General features: G+C 40.9%; 1 protein-coding gene across 3 annotated transcripts in view; it reads left to right on the forward strand.

Moving 5' to 3' along the window:
- Positions 1 to 23,136, forward strand: part of LOC307008764 (kelch-like protein 29) — a 163,419-nt gene that overhangs the window by 41,782 nt on the left and 98,501 nt on the right. For 2 of the 3 annotated variants that reach the window (XM_079631895.1, XM_079631896.1), the window contains 2 exons: positions 15,034 to 15,181; positions 15,883 to 16,362. In XM_079631895.1, coding sequence (XP_079488021.1) covers positions 15,034 to 15,181; positions 15,883 to 16,362 — 628 coding nt within the window. Of the gene's footprint in view, positions 1 to 11,278; positions 11,454 to 15,033; positions 15,182 to 15,882; positions 16,363 to 23,136 lie in introns of those variants that run through there. The other variant, XM_079631897.1, reaches the window with a different exon arrangement.

The raw sequence follows: 23,136 nt of genomic DNA on the forward strand, positions 1-23,136 counted from the left end.
TTTTTTTGTGTATTATTTTATCTAATTCCTGTTATGACAAAAGCTAAGGTAACACTTTACTTGAGGGGGTGTGCATAAGACTGACATGACACCTTCATAATCATGACATGACATATGTCATGAATATGAAGGAGGTTTTATGCATGTTTATGACAACTGTCATTGTGTCATTCGCTGAATTATGACATTTTTTATGCAAATATGACATTGATTGAGATGTCTTTGTTATGGCAACTTGACATAAACCAATACATCATAACCTGTCAGTGTCATAACAACTTGACAATACCAAGACAACATAAATTGTCATAAATATGTCAGAAACATGGCATAGCAGATTAATGATCAAACTTAAGAAACCACTTAGCTTTATGGGTTAACATTACATTAAACTGTCGTGTGGTTGGTTTTGACATTGGCTGTCATGAGGCCATTATAACTGTGTCAGGAATATTTTTCTTGACCTCAACTACAGTGGTACAAATTTAATTTGTCATTAAAATTTCATTAAGTGTTAATACTCTGTCAAATTGTTTTATAACTGTGTCATGAATATTTGTCTTGACCTCAACTACAGTGGTACAAATTGAATTCGTCATTAAAATGTCATTTTAATGACAAATTCAATCCATAAAACTAAGTAGTTTCTTAAGTTTGATAATTAATCTGCTATGTCAAGTTTATGACATATTTATGACAGGCTATGTTGTCCTGGAAATGTCAAGTTGTCATAAACATGCATAAAACCTCCTTCATATTCATGACATGTGTCGTGAAACAGAGAGAAGTAGCTCCAACTACAATGTTCTTCCTTAAGACTCATGTAGTTTTTTGAATTAACCGTTAGAGCGCCAAAAGTTATGGACTTCAGCTTTAACATGTACTTAGAACTAGTATATAATAATCAAATTAAATAAAATACTGCATATTCTTCCCTGTATGAATTAAAGTAAAATGTATTCTTATTAAAGCTAAAAAAAGTTATTCAGTCAATAGCAGTGATTCACATTAATGACAGGCAGGCCAGGTATATTAGGCTACTGTCACTTTAAGATTAAACACATGGATTATTATACTGCTACACATCCGGTTCACACCCAACAGTTTTATTTTCAGTTTCAAACTTAGTTTACTTGAGACATAACCGGCTGTGTTTACATGAATATTCCAGACGATGGGCATTTTGACATGATTGCGTTTGTAATGACCATTCAAGTACACAATAAGAAATGAAAGAGAACTGAATTCACGATTGTATGATGAGAGATGTGGCTTTCTGTGCATGCTCTTATGCTGTTTGTCAGTCACCGTGTGCACCACATTGAGTTATTTTTCACCGCTTGTTGTGCTTAATAACAATTTTCAAAATCAAAACCGAACTTTGGCACTTTGCCAGTATGCACGGGTACCACACAGAGTTCCTTAGTTTTCATAATATATTATGCTTATGTACTGCGCTTCATGTACTTCATCACTCTGAAGTGTCAATACTTATATATATTTATAAACCGCGATATACACAATATCAATACCTCTAACAATAGACATTTTATGTAACGATATATATATATCGTCATACCGCCCAGCCCTATAGGGTGGGATTTGCATTAAGTTTAGTTTTTCCTTGTGTATGGATGGATCCCTTCAAAAGCAACTGTTGATGGTCACATCAAGTTTGAGAGCTTTGCGGCATCATTACGTGCCACATGTGTTTGTTGTCTCCACTCTCAGTGAAAAAAAGAGATTAAAGTATGTGCAGTGGCTGATCTTAGGGTCAATTTTTCTGTCATCCATCATGAAAGCCCTGCAGCCACCCCCACCACCGGATCTCTACAAGCCGTCTCTGATAACGAATAGCAAGGCTGCTTATTGATCTGTGTCAAGAAGAAACTCCTGCTACCTGCTTTCATATTGCTGGCAGGGTGGGGGAAAGAATAAAGCAATCTTAGATTTACAAACGTCTACACTGGGGAAAATGTGGGGTCAAAAGCAATATGCCTGTGCATCTTTCATTCCACATTCAAAGGCTTCTTTATGTCAAAAGCTGGACATTTTATTATTATAAGTATCGGCATATTGGCTTCACACGTTTGTATTCAGAGTTCAGCAGTGTTGTGAGCAGCAAATAATTGAGTGTGCGCTGAAGTAATTTGTTTGCATATTAAGTTACGTATCTCAATGAGAAGATTGGCGTTGTGGCCTTTTCGTCTTGATCCTGCGAAGAGATTCGCTTCTCTTGTGAGGCAGATCAATTCTGTCAAATGATTCAAAAGGATAAATTTGTCGCATTCAGGCTCATTAAAATGCAAAACGTGTTGGTGAAACTACGTTGCAATATAATTAGCTTGTAGCAAAATTTCAAAGAAGTTAATACAGTATGGCTTTTTTTGTAGATTAAAGTATCTAACATACTACTAATACAAAGCTATTTAATGGAGCAGTATCTTTAAAAAAAAATACTATGTATTAGACGGTATAATATTGTATAATCAGAGAAGCATTTTTTTTCGTTCGTTCATTCATTCATGTATTTGTTTTTATTCATTTTTTAATCATGTTACATAATAAAAATGAATAAAAACAAGTACATGAATGAATGAGATTTTAATAATTAAATAAAAAACTGCATTATACAAAATAAAGGCATAATACATACTTTATGTATTATGCATTTATTTTGTATGATGCAGTTTTTTATTTAATTATAAAAAAATATATTATCTCAAATATGGTGATACCATTGCTGAATTAATTACCAATGAAACTAGAAAACAACAATTTACATTTACTAGTGTAAATAAATAAGCATAACTGAAGCATAAGCTGTTTTCTTGTTTATTTGTGGTATTTAGTTCACCAGTGGCATCTGTTTTAATGTGGTTATTAATTTCTAGCTCAAAGACAAGTTGAAATGGTTATGGTTATGGTGGGGGTTAGACTTGCAATCTAGAAATTGCTATCTACAAGCAGTTGCACAAATAAATACAATAGAATAAAGATACAAATAAGTTCCCTTTCGGTCGGTCACATTCAACGTTACATGGGAACTGACCAACGAATTGGGGATCGCTTTGAGTGTAACTTAACGAGCCAATGAACATTGGCATGCGAGATTTGCATCTGACACACCTACAGAAGCGGATGCATCGCTTAATGGCATTTCTCTTCAGAGCCGAGTGGTTCTGCTCTGCAAATCTTCTGACAGTGTGTTCTACGAGAGCCATTGTTCTTCAGGGAAGAGGACATCACACAAGATGGAGTCCCTTCGCCTATTCCCCGATCTAGTTCCTCTTCTGTTGGCCACCAGAAAAAGGCTACTTTGGCTAATATGGCCTACTAAGGGCTACTCCTCGGACCCCTCACTCCTCTAGCATACCGCAAGCCATGGGAGACCTTCTCATGGGGTACCAGTAGTTTCCTTTGGGGCTCAGCTGGATGACCAGATGTCAATCACTTCATCGAAGAGTGAGCTTGAGTCCTCCGGGGATAAAGGGATGGTAGCGTTGCCCAGATCAGACCCAGAGCCGACGGCTATGCCTTCCCGGGCAGCCGCGAGCGACGGGCTCGAGTGGAGACCTCCATCGAGACCCGCATGCCATGACGTTCCTGTAGGTCTACCAGACCAAATCACTTAAAGCCTTCTGAAGTGCCTTGGAACGCCATCCATTTTTGGATTATGTGTTGACATAATTCCCACTGAAACAGGAAGCTAAGGCAGGACATATTGAATGGGTCCTCCCCCTTTTAGCCAATAGTGTTTAGTTTACCTCACAAGACCAAGTCGTACTTGACAGCACCATGAAAGCGAATCCGAGCGCTGATTATACGTTGGATTCAATGATAGAGGTGTAAATAAATTACAGCCATGTCATTCCTACAGTTGGAAAACAGAATAAAACTTGGGCAACTCAATCTCCAACCAGTGGCATAATTGTGTTTTAAAAAGTGGATGGGACAGGTGTGGGATGGAGAAGATTGCTATACAATGCTAAATCAAATATGTGTACAATATTTGTACAATAACAATTTTCGGGAAAAAAACATTACAATGTCGAGAAATAAATTTCAAAAGTACATTGGGTTTAATTTGTCATTTAACGCTATGCCTTGCTCTATGCCTTGCTGTCATCCCCCTTTATTATCGCCAGGCCGAACTTAAGGACGCTTACTTTCATGTCTCGATTCTCCCTCGACCGTTCCTACGTTTTACGTTCCAGGGACGGGCATATCAGTTCAAAGTCCTACCCTTTCCCTGTCCCTGTCATCTCACGTCTTCACGAAGGTTGCAGAGGCAGCCATTGTTCCCCTGAGAGAACATGGCGTTCACATCCTCAACTATCTCAACGACTGGCTCATACTGGCCCTGTCACGAGAGCAGTTGTGCGAACACAGGGACCTGGTGCTCAGTCATCTCAGCCAGTTGGGACTTCAGCCCTGAGCAGAGGATCACTTTTCTCGGTATGGAAACTGTCCTCTGGACAAATGCGCTGTGCACAAGCAACCTTTTGGGTTGTACTAGGAACAAATATATGAATAAATCTTAATCTCTGATTTCTAGTTTGATCTGTTTTCGGAAAGCTGAAAAAATAAACTTTGCTTTTGCACAAACAGCAAAAGCTGCAAAAACAGCAAAAGCTCCGCGACATGACGACAAAACTACAATTCACTGAAGCCTTGTCTTCTTTCTTTGCATATGCCTTCGGCCGGACAATATTCTAAAATTTCACATTGTGACATAGGCGTTGGAGGAAATCATATCTGGACTTTAATTAAGGCGTTTTAGGCAGGACTGTTCTCTGTTAAGGCCCTTTCACACTGGACGCGATTTTGACGCACAAATAATTTGCGCAATGGTTTTATTTTTTGATCAGCTGTTTATGTAATGAGTGCTTTCACACCGAACGCGATTGTGCTGCGGCGAAAAAACAACTTTATTTTTTTTCGCTTCAATGTCGATTTTTTTTTACTTTTGCGGCGACAGAAAAGGCTTCAGCCAATCACATACAGTGGATTGTTTATTTGATTAAATGTTAACATAGTCCTGATGATTTTAAGAGGACAGCTCACCTCAGCAGACTGCCAGACGCTGCTCCGGACCGATTGGTTCCTTTAAGTTTGTGGTTTGTCTCGTCAGATGCGGTGCCACTGTCTGAAGGAGCTCCTCAAATTGTCCCATAGACATCCGAAAGTAAGTGCGCAACCAGCTATGATAAAGTTTTAGCTCCTGTGCAAGATTAGCATAGCTACTCCCCTTCAGACTCTCTGTTCTTTAAGATTTGGTGCACCCAAAACCTTTTCTGTCTTTTAAAGAAAATGAAAAGCTCGTCTTCACTGGATGATGATGATGAAGTATCCATGTTTTCTCAGCTGTCGGCGCGCGAAAGTTTTGTAATGTTGAAGCTCTGAACGTCGCAAATTCGCGTTGCGGCTGATGTGAATGGTTTTGACACGAACTTATTCGCACTCAAACTATTCGCTTTTTCGTTTCGCTTTTTCGTTACGCGTCCGGTGTGAAAGTGCCTTTAGATAGACTAAATTATTTTTGTGTGAGACTATGAGCTTTGTAACTTTGCAGATCGTATACATACACAAACATACATGACAGACTAAAGGAAATGGAAAACTTCATATAAAGCATCATATGACCCATTTAATGACACAGACAGAAGCAGGTTTATATGGTTGCCTTCATTTTTATAAGTGTATATGGATCAAATATACTAATACACTTGTTGTCTTTCTCACTGTCTAAGTTCATCTAAGACATGCTTTAGATGTGCACAGAAAACCGTCTCTCAGAGTGTGCAAGTACAGAGTAGGTTAAAATTCCTTTTTATGATTAAATTGGGAAGATTTAAAAAGACGTGCAAATTATAAACTTTTGTGAAGATGGAATTGGGCAAGTGACAATTCTGGATTTGTTTTGGACCCTGGTGCATTTCTCTCCATGCAGGGTTTTTTGTGTGGCAAGTATTAACAGCGATGAATTGTCATCAACATTAACAAGTGTCATGTACTGAGTTTTTACAATCAGCATTTTTTTTCTTTTTTTTTTTCGTTCATTTGAGTTTCCCAGTAGAGTTACAGCGAGAATCTGACGGTGCAAGGGTCATTTCTACCATCATTTCAAACACACATTCACATGCTTCTCCCATTTAATTTCCCCCCTAATCATCGCTGTCTTGTGTTTCTAGACTCAGGCTCTCAAGACGCCCCTGAAAGCTTATTGAGTATTTCAGCTGCTATCTGTAGCATGACCTTTTTCAACAGCTCCGCTCCGCTGAAGGTTTCATTTTGTCAGCTAAGAGCTCTCTCATTTAGATTTAGTGAAACTGCATTATGCAAAACGGGCAGTCAGAACATGCCAAAACATGCAGGACTCCTTGAACTTTGCAGTCGCTCACGGAGAGAGAAATGAAAATGAAGAGCCTGCAAAGGAAATATGCTTGTTATTATGCTTTTGTATTGTTCAACTTCATATTTATATTACAGATAATGACAACGGGTCTGCCACGCTGCTGTTAACAACTCATAAGATGGTATAATTCAGTTCTATTTGGGCGGAATTCAGAATATTAGGATTAAACAATAGAAATTGTATTAGTCCAGTAGAAAAAAATTATGTTTAATTTAAGTAATTATTCAAATTTATTCTCTGATTAGGAAAAAAAAAAAACTATTTGGAAGGCTTTAGTAAAATAGACCAGTCAACTGGTTTTGCTTCAGGACACAGATTTTACATTGGACATCAAACCTGTGTTTTTTTTTACTGTGCAAAAGTAAACAAAAATTGACATTAAAGCAACACCAAGTAGCTTTTGCTCTCGGGGTACAGTTGGGAAACAGTATTGTCTTCTTCTACTGTCGTAAAATATGTCATGGTTACACCAGGGGATACACGTGCGTTTGTTGACAAGCCGATACCCCCGAACTCTGCAGAAGGAGTTCTCACGTCTTGGGCAGACTGCCTGCGTTGCATGTGAAATGTCTTCATCCCAGGTACAGTGTGTTGTGACACAAATTCATTAAACAAACATCACTGCGTAAGAGACACTGAGGGTCAAATTATAATTAAGCTGTATTTATTCTTGCAAGAATAGGAGCAGTCTAATACACAGTTGTTACCCTGTGCAGAAGAGTTACACACCCCCAGACAGACTGAACCACCTTTTTATCCTAGTTCTTCCTAGGTCTATCCCCCAGAGCCTTCCTCCCAGTAGTTTTCCATAGACAAAGGAACCATATCTAGTTTAGATTCGTCACTAGTTGGCCCACTAAGCCCCCCTTCACCAAATGGCCTTTTGACACCTAGGTCAGAGGTCCTTGTTCGTCTGTTTTCTGGAGTGTCTCCCCCTTCTGCCTCCCCAGGTACATAAACACATAAATCTGAGAGCCGTTCCCTGTTCTCACACCGTACTGCAAATGGCAAAAACACATGACATTTCTTTGCAATCTACTAAAAGTCAATGAAAGCTAAAAACTGCCATTACAAGTGTCAGCATGTCATATGCATATCATTTCTTGGGTTTTATTTTTTTCAAACACCAAAAGATCGCGTAGCTCACGTTTACAAACCAGCATCATTATAGTAGCATATTGGCTACTGTTTTGCATAATGGATATGCTAATCCAATTCAATGTTTGTGTGGTAGGTAATAGCCATATATCGTCAATATTATAATATCAAGCTACCATAGATGAATCTGCAAATTTGAAAAATCGATTTGCATTATAGCCTGAGGCAAGACACTTTCACCAGAAAAAATAAATAAAGTCAAGTCATCTTAATTTATTTGGATTGCCATTCATTATTTATAGATTGTTTCAAAGCTGCTTTACAGAGATAAACGTATATGTTGCGGCAAACGTCCGCTGTCACGCCGCTCGTTACACGGGAATGAATGCCAGGTGAAGCTGGTTTCAAACAGTGTGGCGCGCACCTTATGCTTTGAAATAGTGCGTGTGCTGCTCATTTCATTGTGTACTGTGAGCAGTGTGGACGCAGTGGAAATGTTGTGTCAAAGTCAAAGACTGATTTCAACTGCACAGGATCTCTTTGATTCTGAAGAGACTACCGGTTTTTCACTGTCAAGTGTTTTAATCTGCACGGGTCCCACACTTGAAAGGGGTTCCTTACTACTGAGATTCTACAATAAGTTGAGAAAAGGCAACTTAAGTCTCATTCTTGTGAGTGGAACCCAGTGTTCAATTCAGGAGTAAGGAACCCCTTTCAAGGTAACAGATTGTTTTGGCTTTATAGCGGTTCTTGAATAATGTTATTTTCCAGCTAAAGTTAGTTTTGATTGATTCACTTCCGTCAAAAGGATAATTTGTTATTAAATTAGGGGCCGCTAAGACGACACCGTTCTCTCTACACAGACTTTAAACGCGAACCTGTGAGAAACGCTGATGGCGCTCACGTGCACATCAAGGATTAATTCTATAGTTATGTGCATTTGAATATATGTGCGCATGTTTGTAATTCTCTACAAACCAAGCCTAAACAAACTACTTGTCCTGCCTATAAATTTGATACAGAATTTTATTTTATTTTATCACTACGGGGGAGATACGCAAATTTTCCACAATGCTTTATCTGTAGAGTGGTTAAGGGATCCTCCATAGGGAGAGGCTAGTTGGCACTTCAGCACTGCGTTGACATCGGCCTGGATCTGGCAGGCTGCGGGAAAACCTCGGGATAAACAAAGACACTAAAATTAGCGTAGATGCCATTATTCTTATGATGTAGCGAGTACATCAGGATTTAAGGGAAGTGTTCCCAGTTAAACAAACAAACATGACTATCAGCCTGCAGTCATTAGGATAGTTATCCTAAAAGATGATTTTGTCCATCTAATCATGTAGCTATTACTACTAGTCCGACAGCATGACAGCCAAGTCAGCATCGGTCGGGCACCCTTCCTCCTCCTTTAGCTCACACCAGCGAGCGAACGCTGGACCAATATTGATCCTCGTCCGGCCTTTGATTTTATCACTCTCCCTTTTTATCTTCCTAGTCTCCTCCGACAAAACCTTTGCCTCTTTCGGATTAGTTGCTGCTTCGGCCATGACAACAACATACAGACGCTACCAGCCGGCAAACAAACGCTAGTTGGGCTCTTACGTCCGAATTTGAGGAAGTAGGGGGTGGTGGGGGAAGTGAGGTATGCCGTAAAGCAGTCGAATATTGTAGTTATTTTTGTGCTCGGGTTACTACTATACGCATAGTACTAGTAAAAGCGACACAGACCCTGTCAGACTATGGCAGACGTGTCATTCAACTTATTGTAAGTCGATGTACCATCACAAGGGTCTTGGAAATATATTATGAAGGTTGAAAAACTACATGGTGTTGCTTTAAGGTTAACTAGTTAACATTAGTTAATGTACTAACTAAGATGAACTAACAATGAACAATACATTTGTTACAGTATGTATTAATCTTTGTTAATGTTAGTTAATAAAAATATGCTGTTCATTGTTTCTTCATGTTAATTCACACCATAGACTGTAAAAAAAGATGGACGACGACCCTTCGCTCTCTTCCATTGGTGAGAACTGAAGCCGCCACTGTCCTGATTTGGCGCTGACATCTTGGGACTTGAGTCTGCGCCGTAGCGATCTCGGGGGACCAGACCTGCGCAGTAGCGATCTCGGGACCAGACCTGCGCAGTAGCGATCTCTGGACCAGACCTGCGCAGTAGCGATCTCGGGACCAGATCTGCGCAGTAGCGATCTCGGGACCAGACCTGCGCAGTAGCGATTTCGGGACCAGACCTGCACAGTAGCGATCTCGGGACCAGACCTGCGCAGTAGCGATCTCGGGACCAGACCTGCGCAGTAGCGATCTCGGGACCAGACCTGCGCAGTAGCGATCTCGGGACCAGACCTGCGCAGTAGCGATCTCGGGACCAGACCTGCGCAGTAGTGAGCAGGAAATAAAGCCGCAAAATCAACACCCCGCCCCCACTCTCGCAGAATGCACTCTCCCTGCACTTTTCAAGTGTCCCATGTTTAATTCGATCCCGAAAAAAAGTTTGTTGGTGCTTCAGTGACTACTTCGCTCAGAGAACCTGTCAATCACAGCTGTCAATCATGACGTTACACCACCATTTTTATAGCATCACGTAACTAACTAAAAACAAACTTATTTTAAAAACAGACACTTGAACTTATATCAAAAACTTTTATCGTGTTAAAAAAAAACGACAGCAAATGACAGAAAAAACCTTTAAAAAAAAGATATTTAAAGTGTAATTTAATTGTTTAGTTGGTCTCACTTCCATTGAATAACATGGGGAGGCGGTTTATGACCTATACTAGGACCAGCCACCAGGTGGCGATTGAGACGTTTTGGCTTCACTTTTCAGGGCTTGTACGGCACGCTTGGTTCACACACATTAACTAAGTGCATTAACTAATGTTAACAAATGCAACCTTTGAGTTTAAATAACATATTAGTAAATGTTGAAATTAATATCAACTAAGATTAATAAATGCTTTAGAAGTATTGTTCAGTCTTAGTTCATGTTAACTAAGGTAGTTAACTAATTTTAACTAATGAAACTTATTTCTAAATTGTTTTCCCAAAATGTATATATACATTCTATGTACATATACAAAATAATCAACACACTGATGACTGTTTTGTTGTGTATGTATATTAACCAATGTTGCCCTCATTTAGCTGCTTCAATTCAACAATTCTAGTATTGATTTGAAGGCATTTTCAGTTCAGTTCTGAATCGCACACAGCCCTGCTCTTTTCTGGATAAAGCCAGACATCAGAGAACAGGGATGTTGACTTTGTGACCTGTGTATTTCTCCCTGTCATTCATAGATATAGCGGTGTCCCTCACAGGTCTGAAGAGCATTGACCCTTTTAAAAGCCATATCTCCTTGCTGTTGAAAATCATCTGCAGCCGCACGCACACAGAATTCATCTCAAAGTAAAGCCGCTCCAGCCTGAAGCTTTTTCAAGGCTGCTTCTTGGAGGCCAAAGGCACAAACTAAAGGCCAAAAGTTCCTCCTTTGAACCATCAACAAGAGAAAGATGTTCCTTCTTTTAAAGAAATGGCCTCTGTTCCCATCAGCGGGAGGCCACCAAAGATTCCCGTCTCCGAGGATGTTTTTAAAGATGCCGCAAGCCGTAAGGAATAGCAAACCTACTTCACAAAGCGACGGTCCTGACAAATGATGGATCATCGGTTCCTGGCGCCGTGGGAGCGAACACTTCTGCTGGGTGAGGAAGAGCCTTCTGTGTTGACAGCTGAGATAGGAATAGCAAATAAGAGCATGACAGTGTGGATGCTGTATTTGGCTTTGTGAGAGGCGGAGAGCGATGCTGCCCAACGCCTGGCGGATTAGGATCGTGGAGGACAGCCATCCGCTCAAATGGAGACGGCTTATTTGACTGCGGGAAGTGATCCTGTGCGCACACCACCGGATGGAGGGTGAGCAGAAGCATGCTGTCATTGTTTGACAGGCCCTCGTACAGTTACGAACACTTGCCATTTAAAGAGACCTCGCTCTGATGATACGACTTCGTAACGTTTTCACATGACACCGTTTATAAAGTAAAACAATTTGCTGGCTGCGTTCTGCAATGCAACATCCACTTTTCACAATCCAGTCAGTTTTCCAAGGATAAAAATCAAGCACTGCCCTGTTTTTTTGTTTTGTTTTATTAGACTATACTACTGTTCAAATTTTTAGTGTTGATAAGCTTTTTTATGTTTTTGAAGTCTCTTCTGCTCAAGACATTTATTTGATCAAAAAAATATGGTAAAAACTGTAATATTTTGAAATATTATAACAATTTAAAAAAAATGTTTTCTATTTGAATACATTGTAAAATGTAATTTATTCCAGTGATTAAAGCTGAATTAAATTTTCAGCATAATTAATCCAGTCTTCAGTGTCACACGGTCCTTTAAAAAAAAATCATTCTATGTCGATTTGCTACTCAAGAAACATTTATTATTATTATTATCAATGTTGAAAAGAGTTGTGCTGCTTATTTTTGTGTGTGGAAACCCTGATTAATTTTTTCAAGGATTATTTGATGAACAGAAAGTAAAAAAAAATTTATTTGAAATATAAACATTTTGTACCATTATAAATATATTTACCGATCAATTTAATGCATCCTTGCTGAATAAAAGTGTTCATTTATTTTCCCCCCAAAAAAGTTTAATGAGCCCAAACTTTTGAACAGGTTTCATTGAAAATGTACGTCTGTGTTTTAGTTTGTGGGCATTCAGTGAGCAAGCTGTTACAGTTTATGTACAGCTGCTTTACACGAATATTGTGTGTTTCATAGTCAATTTCTGCAAACAGCTGAAATTATCAGCTTTTTCTTTCTCTTTTTTTTTATTCTGGTAGTGTATTCGCAAATTCTGACCTTGAAAATGAGATGTGGCATGCAGTGTTTCCTTGCGGATACTTTTCGTGCACAAACCAATACAGACATGGAAGTATTTTAGTAAGTCAGCTAAAATGAACCGAGAAATGTAATATTTGCCATTTGGCTTCCCCTGCAGGCGCAGGGAAAGCTCTTTTTAAGCGCATGCAGGATGGCTGCAAATGAGCACATGTGAACTCCACAGCCAGTTCTATTATAATTCCACTTGCTCTCCTGGTGTGGTTTGAAAACTTCTGCGGGTCACTTTCAGTAAATGAACCACCTACTTCTTGGGAAGTTATAAAGTGTCGCTCTTGCCTGGGGACAGAACGAAAAGCTGTTTCCGGACTTATTCGTACATAATCATTACATGAGTGCTATGTTGTCCGCATTTAAATTGCAAAGAGGTGTGTGTTACACCGCAGGTTTTTGACGTGGCACACTTGGGAAATTATAATTGGTAATGCTAGTTTTATTTTTTCCACAGGTAACGTTTTGACAACAGCTCTAGACTGATACCATTTCACACACTGCTATGAGGACTCTATTATAGCCACTGGCTGTCCGCCATTGGTGAAGTGGGTCAAATATGTCATTTTGGGGTTAACGTAAGGGATTACGTACGGTCAGCTGGTCACAAAAATAAACTCTGGTTTGACGTGACACCATGAAGCCGACTGCTGCATGGGTGTATTTTGGGAGATGATTCTGCCAGTGTTATTAGGAAGTAAATTATGTGCTTGTATTTTCCGCTGTCTTCATCATAGTGCTCATTAAATAAGCTTTTCAATATCACAAACCACATTAGGTGCATACGGGACACATCTCCCATTCTGTGCGTCATTGCAGAAAATGCAAACATAAAAAAAATGGGTGGATTTATCTATTTAAACGTCCATCCGTCCATCCGTCCGTCCATCCGTCCGTCCATCCGTCCGTCCATCGCATCCATCCATCCATCCGTCCGTCCATCCATCCGTCCGTCCATCCATCCGACCATCCGACCCAGCAGTGTTGTCCAAATGTAAGGAGAAAATAGACTTGACATACTTCAGCTCCATGATGCTATATTTATTCAGTGTTCTCACATGGAATATTCCAGATGCAACTTTTGACAAGTTTTAGTGAATGCAGGGGAATTTCATTACTGCTAGCTCTCCTGTCAGCGATACGATCACGCATCTCTATTCTGAGAAAGAACAGCCGATAGGGGATGTTTTCGATTTCTGCTCCGTCAATTATTTTTTTAATGGCATTTATCTGACAAATAATACTAATATATTAATACTGCAGTGTGTGACCATTGATAAAGTATTTATTAGTGTGTAATAGTGGTCTGCAGGACGTTTTCTTCTTCGTTCTTTCATCTCATGCCATTTGTCCTGCGCACCTGCTCTTAAACAGCTTGTTTGTGTGTTTTTAGAGGTTTATTTGCTTCTTTGTAAAGGCTTTGAAATTATTTGTTTTCAGGGCTAGCCTGCATAGCATCTACCATCTGAATTCCACAGAAAGAGCTGGAATGCCTTTATTCATAAAATTCAAAGTCCTTGCTTGTTTATTTGTTTTCCTCAATTTAATATGGCATTGAATAAATGCTAGTTAAAGAAAAGGTCAAATTAAAACCAGACATGTGAAAATGCAGCTGTAACAGACAGAAACTGTATCTTTGTACTGTCACAGACATGTGAAGTTTGTTTCTGACTTGTACAGTATGTGTTCTTATGCCTGCCCTGTTTAGCGTTTAAAGTGATTTACACTTTTGCTAATTTTGATACTGAACTTTGGATGAAATTTAAAACATTTTAGCAACGGCTTGAGGAATGTGGATAATTCAGTCTTGCTCTGTTGAAGAAATCTCTAAATAATTCTTTTACATTTTAAAGAATTATTTTTTCAGCCTTGGCAATGAAAAACACATTGACAAACTCAACGCTCACACTCGACGCTAAGAGGCATCTTTTTATGTTTTCTTCTTTTTATTTACAGTTTTGAAAAGCACATGAAATAAAAAGTGGCATAAAATCAAGAAGACATTTAGGACTTTTTTTTTTCAGCCAATTTTTATTTTCTCCAACTTGGAAGAGTTAGTTCTGACAGTGGCATAATAAGATCCATCCTTTTAAAGACACAAAAGATGAATATGAATTAAAGACTCAACAAAAAAAGTGTCTAGTTCCTGGCACATACAAATAGTGTGCAAAATGTAATGTAATATATATGTATATATATATACAGTATATAAGCGACAGTTCTGCGTGTCCATTTCCATTCAACTTTAGTACCTATTTTCAGCGAAGTGATTAAAAGTCCCCCTCGATTCCACAAAACTTCTTACCTTCCCTTTGATTTACAGTCAATGCGAGGCAGATAAGAATTAATTAGTAAAATGTTCTCTATATAGATCTCACTTTCTTGCACCCAGTCAAATTGCTGGGGGCCGACCTTGGATTTTCCTGCATTATTGATGGCTCTAATCTAGAACAGCGGCGTAATTAAAAGAGCGAATGGAATGGAATATTAACAAAGCAAAATGATGTACCAGTGTCTGGCAAATGGGCTGTAATTGGAAACGTAGACATAGTAATTAAAGGCTGGTCTGTTTACCCGAGACGTTCTTCTCGTTGAAACAGGTCTCTGGGCACCCGTTGGCAGACACGCAGACTCAGGGCCAGGTCCTGGCTAATAGCGTCCTGTGGGGACAAACACCCATTAACCAGTCCACGCCCTGGGACACGGACGAGCCACCTGCAAAACAGATGAGGGAGAAAGATATCGCAGGTAAAAAGCTGAAAGCAAAGGCACCAGCTCTACAATAACACCTCTTGTTCATTGTCTTTTCATGCATGGATGGATTGATTGCTCGAACTGGCTTCAAAGGGGTAAGTGATATGGCAAAAATATCATATGATTTTTTTTTTCAGGCACAATCCATGATCTTATCACTTTTTTTTTTTTTTTTGGCAGGTTAGTTTTTCAGAGTCAGAATGAGCTTTATTCACCAACTGTGCAATTCCACACAAGGAATTTTTTTTTTTTTTTTTTCAGGAGCTCTTGGTACATACATACATACATACATACATACATACATGCATACATACATACATACATACATACATACATACATACATGCTAACAAAAATACAAAGAAAATAATAATAATAAAGTTGTATACATCTGGAACAGAAGACTTATGTACAGATGTGTTCATTATGTACTGTATATACATATTAAATATGTAATTTTGGTGATGATCAAATATGAGTTTTAAGGGATAAAATTATTGACTACAGGGGGACGTATAACTGCTATGTTACGTGAGTGTAACCACGATAGAGATGATAATCAAAAACGGTAACAATAAAAAAACAACAATTGAACTGCAACTGATAGTGATCATGGTGACATTTTAATGTTTCACAATCTAATATGCTCATATCGCATACCCCTACTTTAAATGGATGTTGTTTCGTTCTCTGCAGCTCCTCTATGGCCGCCACAAGTTGCTGCCACTGTCAGCCAGGCTGGACTCTTGGCGCACACGTACGCCCTGCAGCAGGCACCAGCTTACAGCCAGTGTGCGACTATCCAAGCGCCCATTATCGGCGTGACCCCAGCGCTCCACACTCCTCACCCTCAGTTACCCGCACACTACCAGCTCCCACAGCAGCCTTCACAGCCGATGGCCAGCATGGTCCTCAACGTCCATAGCCAATCCCTCGCTGTCGGTGGCCTGCCCCCAATGCCCAGCGTCTGCCAGGTCGCCCATCCCGTGCACACGGTGGTGGGCAACGGTCACCTGACCAACCCCATGGTGCAATCCGCCGCCATGACCTCCTCCACGCTGCCCACCAACGGACCTCTGACGAATGGCCAGCAGGAGAACACCAACAATGGCCTGCAGATGCTGAGAACGGTCGGACTGGGCAAATATGAATTTACAGACCCCTGGCATCCCAAAGGTAAATTATGTTTTGGTTCGGTTTTCTAGACGTTATTATGATGTCAAGTCAAATTTATTTGTTTAGTGCTTTTCACATTACTTCAAACCAGCTTTATAGAAAATCATGATATTGATGTTTATAATATCTTAGGTTATAGCTGGGCAATAAAATAGCTTATATTTTGCAATTATACAAGCAATCAAGCAGTATGGATTTGCTATGTAGAATATATTGTTTTACGTGAGTGTACTGTGAGTATGCGGATAAAGTTGGGTGTAATAAATATCCAACTTTATATACAGAGCTGTGCGATAATACTGTTTACAATTTGTGATGATATAAAAAACATGCAGCTTGAGATTTGCTATAATATTACTTTTTGTGAGTATACTGTAACCATGCAAGTAGGATGTAATATATATATATATATATATATATATAAACATTTTAAGATATTGCTGGCTGATAATATAGTTTACATTTTGACACAATATAACAATCAAGCAGTTGAGATTTGCTATTTAGTATGTTTTATATTTTGTTGCTCTGTGGTCATGTCAGGCACTCATTTAGTTTCCAAAAAAATCACTTGCAATCTTTGAACTGCACAACTTGATGATCTTGAATATATTTATTACTTTCCCGCTTTTCACTTTCATCATCACCTAAAAGATGAGAAGAGTTGGGGTGGATTGCTTTTGTTTTCCTTTAGCTTTTCCTTCCTACCTTGCCAGTGGAATTTTATAATGATTTTATGAATTTCAAGGATTATAGTTCTTCTGATGTTCGGCAACATCCAGGAACGGTTGTGATGATCAAATAGATTTACTGGGGAGTGGATGCTTCTACAAAATTGTTGGTAGGTCTAAAATATCCAAAATAATTTCCATATAAATGGAAACCTTATGTAAATATAGTGTAAATTAATTTCAGTTCATATATCAACATTGTTGAGACAGGCAAGTTTAATGTACCATAGCTAATTTCTTAGGAATGATTTATTAGGGGAAATAAACTTGTGCTGTTTGATGTAACTCGAGTAAATCTTAACTTTTCTTTTTGGTGTCTCGTTCTGTAGATTAGATTTGTATGATTATTCAAAAGAAACCAGTGTATGGTTATTGTGTTATATTGTGTCCTAAAGCTCTGAAATCGGCCTGATTTTCTAGCCAGCCACAGGCAGAAATATATTTTTCTTTCTCCCTGTATTGAATGTCATGTTGAATCTCATGAGGTATTCATCTTCTGAAGAGGATAGAACATGAGGCGAGTTTGCTGACCATTTATCTGCTTGCATGATGATAGGAAATCAGATGCCAAAGACTAGTTCATTAAATATTGATAGTTTCTATTGAAATTTACAGATTCAGTAGAACTAGACATTAGTGTCAACAGAAATGGCATTACAACCCATTTTACTTTCATTGGTTTGTGTAAAGTGGGTGTTTTATACCAGAATCTGGCCTGAATGTTAGTTTGCTTTATTGCCACAGTTTTAGAAAGACTGAAGAACTTTAAAGTAGAGTTTGCAACTAACAACTGTTTTGTGGACATTAATGGGTTTAGGTAATAATTTTGAGACGGTAGCATCAGAAATGTAGACATGAGTCTGATTTACAATTAAAGTCAAGTTCACTTAAAAACATCTGTTGTAGAATTTACTTAGAAAAATTTTTTGCTCAGAAATTATTTTTAAAAATCACAAAGAATTACAAAGAAATGACAGGTCAAATTAAATTAAACGTTACATTTTTAAGTAGAAAGACTGAAATAGTATTTTCTTGCAAAACATACTCGAATAATCTTTACAGTGAAGCAATGGTGGATTTTGTTCAAGGAGATTAGTGAAAACAGAACATGTGACAAGTTTGATGCTCTGATTCAGACCTTGACATTTGAGTAATCCTGTGAAATGGAAAGATGCATAGATTTATCTCGAATTTTGGCTGTTCTACAGACAAAGATTTAGACTTTGCACAATGCATTTAAGAGCGTATGTAATCTGATACAATGTAGGAGATGATTGCAAACTAATGGTTGTTCAGAACAGGACAAGCTAGACATGTTAGCAACCAAGGGACATGTGCAGTTGTAGGAAATGGGGTAGATTGGTACACATATATTTTCCAGATGAAAGTGTAGATATGGCCAGAACAGATCTAAAGGAAGGATAATGTGTTGTAAGATGGGTTGGTAGTGTTTTTTACATTCACATTTTTGCATTTGGGAGACTTTTATCAAAAGCATTGCATTCATGGTTTTCATTTTACTATGCATTTCCTGGGAATCAAAACCCATGACCTTGGCATTACTAGCACTTTGCTTTGAGCTACAGAATAGGGTGTGGAGTAACATTCTTACTGATAATGTTGGTGCAATTGGACTCAAGTCCAGCTGACTCTCTCTTTAAAACCAAACCATATGTGTGTTTAATTAATCTAGAGTTCTCATGTCTCTGTTAGTGTCAAGTTCAGTCTTAATTTATAACCTCCATTTCTGTTTATCAAACCCCTTGTGCTGCTATGTGAAAGCGTATCTCTGACAGGCTGGGTTTAGGATGAATTATCACGGCTTTATCTGTCTAAATAGTAAAAGCTGCTCCACGCAGCTTGATCTGCCCCTCCGATCCTCCAAGAACACCAGAGACGCTCATCAGAATCTGACTTGATCCTACTGATTAGTGCCTTGACTTAGATTAGTTGCATTGATTTTTAGTAGTGTTTGCCAAGTCGAGCTTTACTATCATTTCTAGCTTATATTTAGAGTTAGTGATTGAATACAGAGTTGACCTGTTTCCCCCCAGCTACTGTATTTGAGTTACACGTTCAACACAGTGCATTGCATTCCTGTAAGTGAATATAATTAATGGTAAATGGACTGCATTTATATAGAGCTTTAACAGACCCATGGCCACCAAAGTGTTTTACATATTGCACTTTACCTCACATTCACTCATTCATTCACTCATTGATACACCGACGGCAGTGTCAGCCATGCAAGGCAAGGTTCATGTAGACAACCTACATGAACCACTGAGCCACTGCCACCCCAATGAAATGAAATCTAAAGTGAAATATTGAGGTTGAAATGTGTCTCCTTATAGATGTTAATTGCTTTAAAAACATTCTTAACTCTATTGGAGTTAGACAACACGTGTCAGGGCCTACTCGTTGTAATCATACTCTAGAGATCTAATATTATCACATGGAATAAATGTTGATGCCGTTGAAATTCTGCAGTAGAGCGATGACATCTCAGATCATTATCTAGTCTCGTGTAAACTTCATTTAGCCAAGGCTGCAAAGCCGACTCTGTGTTATAAATATGTTAGACCTATCACTTCTGCCACTAAAGATTGCTTCATTAATAATCTTCCTGATCAGTTTCATCATCTCAGTATCCCAGATAGCATAGAATAACTCGATTTTGCAACAGAAACTTTTAACTCTCTCTTTTCCAGTACTTTTGACACAATTGCTCTTTTGCGCTTAAAGAAGATTAAAGAAAATAGTCCAACGCCGTGGCACAACGAGCACACTCAGGCCCTTAAGAGAGCAGCCAGAAAAATGGAGCGCAACTGGAAGAAAACAAAACTAGAGGTATTTCACATTTCATGGAAAGAGAGCACAATTGCATACAGAGAGGCCTTAAAATCTGCTAGATCTGCTTATTTTTCAACCATATTAGAAGAAAATAAACAAAACCCTGGGTATTTTTTGGAAACAGTGGCTAAACTAACGAAAAATAAAGCTTCAAGCCCAGACGTTTTCAAGCAGCACAGCAGTAATGACTTTATTAACTTCTTTACTTAGAAGATTGATAATATTAGGGTGAAAATTATAACTATGCAACTATCTACTACAGTATTGCATCAGGCAGTGCATTGTAGTCTCCCTGAGGACATTTTTTATTCATTCATTCATTGCTATAGGAGAGGAAGATTTTTCTAAACTCGTTAAATCGTCTAAATCGACAACAGACCCTATACCGACTAAGCTACTGAAAGAGATGCTTCCAGAGGTCATAGATCCTCTTCTTAATATCATTAATTCATCTTTGTCATTAGGATATGTACCAAAAACATTTAAGCTGGCTATGATTAAACCTTATGAAGAAAAACAAATCGAGGACGTGACGTCGCCCGGTATGGCGCAGCCGGGGCCCCACCCTGGGCTCAACCCGAAGGAGCGACATGGGGCCGCCTTCCCGTGGGCTCACCACCTGCAGGAGGGGCCGTAAGGGGCCGGTGCTTAGAGGATCGGGCGGCAGTCGAAGGCGGGGGCCTCGACAACCCGATCCCTGGACACGGAAACTAGCTCTAGGGACGTGGAACGTCACCTCGCTGGCGGGGAAGAAGCCTGAGATTGTGCGTGAGGTTGAGAGGTTCCAACTAGAGATAGTTGGAATCACCTCTACGCACGGCTTGGGCTCTGGAACCACACTCCTTGAGAGAGGATGGACTCTTCACCACTCTGGAGTTGCCCATGGTGAGAGGCGGCGGGCTGGTGTGGGTTTGCTCATAGCCCCCCAACTCAGCCGCCATGTGTTGGAGTTTACCCCGGTGAACGAGAGGGTCGTTTCCCTGCGCCTACGGGTTGGGGATAGGTCTCTCACTGTCGTGTGTGCCTACGGGCCAAACGGCAGTGCAGAGTACCCGGCCTTCTTGGAGTCTCTGGGAGGGGTGCTGGAAAGTGCTCCGACTGGAGACTCCGTCGTTCTACTGGGGGACTTCAACGCCCACGTGGGCAACGACAGTGTTACCTGGAGGGGCGTGATTGGGATGAACGGCCCCCCTGATCTGAACCCGAGCGGTGTTCAGTTATTGGACTTCTGTGCTAGTTACAGTTTGTCCATAACGAACACCATGTTCAAGCATAAGGGTGTCCATCAGTACACGTGGCACCAGGACACCCTAGGCCGTAGGTCGATGATCGACTTTGTGGTCGTTTCATCTGACCTGCGGCCGTATGTCTTGGACACTCGGGTAAAGAGAGGGGCGGAGATGTCAACTGATCATCACCTGGTGGTGAGTTGGATCCGATGGCGGAAGAGGAAGCTGGACAGACTCGGCAGACCCAAGCGTACTGTAAGGGTCTGCTGGGAACGTTTGGCCGAGTCTCCTGTCAGAGAGATCTTCAACTCCCACCTCCGGCGGAGCTTCGACCGAATCCCGAGGGAGGCTGGAGATATTGAGTCCGAGTGGACCATGTTCTCCACCTCCATTGTCGAAGCGGCCGCTTGGAGCTGTGGCCGTAAGGTCTCCGGTGCCTGTCGAGGCGGCAATCCTCGAACCCGGTGGTGGACACCGGAAGTAAAGGATGCCGTTAAGCTGAAGAAGGAGTCCTATCGGGCCTGGTTGGATTGTGGGACTCCTGAGGCAGCTGACGGGTACCGGCAGGCCAAGCGAACTGCAGCCCGGGTGGTTGTGGAGGCAAAAACTTGGGCCTGGGAGGAGTTAGGTGAGGCCATGGAAAAGGACTATCGGCTGGCCTCGAAGAGATTCTGGCAAACCGTCCAGCGACTCAGGAGAGGGAAGCAGTGCCCTACCAATGCTGTTTACAGTGGAGGTGGGCAGCTGTTGACCTCAACTGGGGATGTTGTCGGACGGTGGAAGGAATACTTCGAGGATCTCCTCAATCCCGCCGTCACGTCTTCCATGGAGGAAGCAGAGGCTGAGGTCTCAGAGGTGGACTCGTCCATCACCCAAGCTGAAGTCACCGGGGTAGTCAAAAAACTCCTCGGTGGCAAGGCACCGGGGGTGGATGAGATCCTGAGTACAGGGACGGATGAGATGATGAGACCCTGAGTACCTCAAGTCTCTGGATGTTCTGGGGCTGTCTTGGCTGACACGCCTCTGCAGCATCGCGTGGCAGTCGGGGACAGTGCCTCTGGGATGGCAGACCGGGGTGGTGGTCCCTCTTTTTAAGAAGGGGGACCGGAGGGTGTGTTCCAACTACAGGGGGATCACACTTCTCAGCCTCCCCGGGAAAGTCTATGCCAGGGTACTGGAGAGGAGAATACGGCCGATAGTAGAACCTCAGATTCAGGAGGAACAGTGCGGTTTTTGTCCGGGCCGTGGAACACTGGACCAGCTCTATACCCTCTACAGGGTGCTGGAGGGTTCATGGGAGTTTGCCCAACCAATCTACATGTGCTTTGTGGATTTGGAGAAGGCATTCGACTGTGTCCCTCGTGGCGGCCTGTGGAGGGTGGGGTCCGGGGTCCTTTGCTAAGGGCTGTCCGGTCCCTGTACGATCGAAGCAGGAGCTTGGTTCGCATTGCCGGCAGTAAGTCAGACTTCTTCCCGGTGCATGTTGGACTCCGGCAGGGCTGCCCTTTGTCGCCGGTTCTGTTCATAATTTTTATGGACAGAATTTCTAGGCGCAGCCAGGGGCCGGAGGGTGTCTGGTTTGGGTACAACACGATTTCGTCTCTGCTCTTTGCAGATGATGTTGTCGTGTTGGCCCCATCAGACCAGGACCTTCAGCATGCACTGGGACGGTTTGCAGCCGAGTGTGAAGCGGCTGGGATGAGAATCAGCACCTCCAAATCCGAGGCCATGGTCCTCAGTCGGAAAAAGGTGGCTTGCCTACTTCAGGTTGGTGGAGAGTTCCTGCCTCAAGTGGAGGAGTTCAAGTATCTTGGGGTCTTGTTCACGAGTGAGGGAAGGATGGAACAGGAGATTGACAGACGGATCGGTGCAGCTTCCGCAGTAATGCGGTCGATGTACCGGTCTGTCGTGGTGAGATTTACTGGTCAATCTACGTTCCTACTCTCACCTATGGTCATGAG

The sequence above is a fragment of the Phoxinus phoxinus genome (assembly GCF_949152265.1).
Source record: "Phoxinus phoxinus genome assembly, chromosome: 13".
NCBI classification, from domain to species: Eukaryota; Metazoa; Chordata; class Actinopteri; order Cypriniformes; family Leuciscidae; genus Phoxinus; species Phoxinus phoxinus.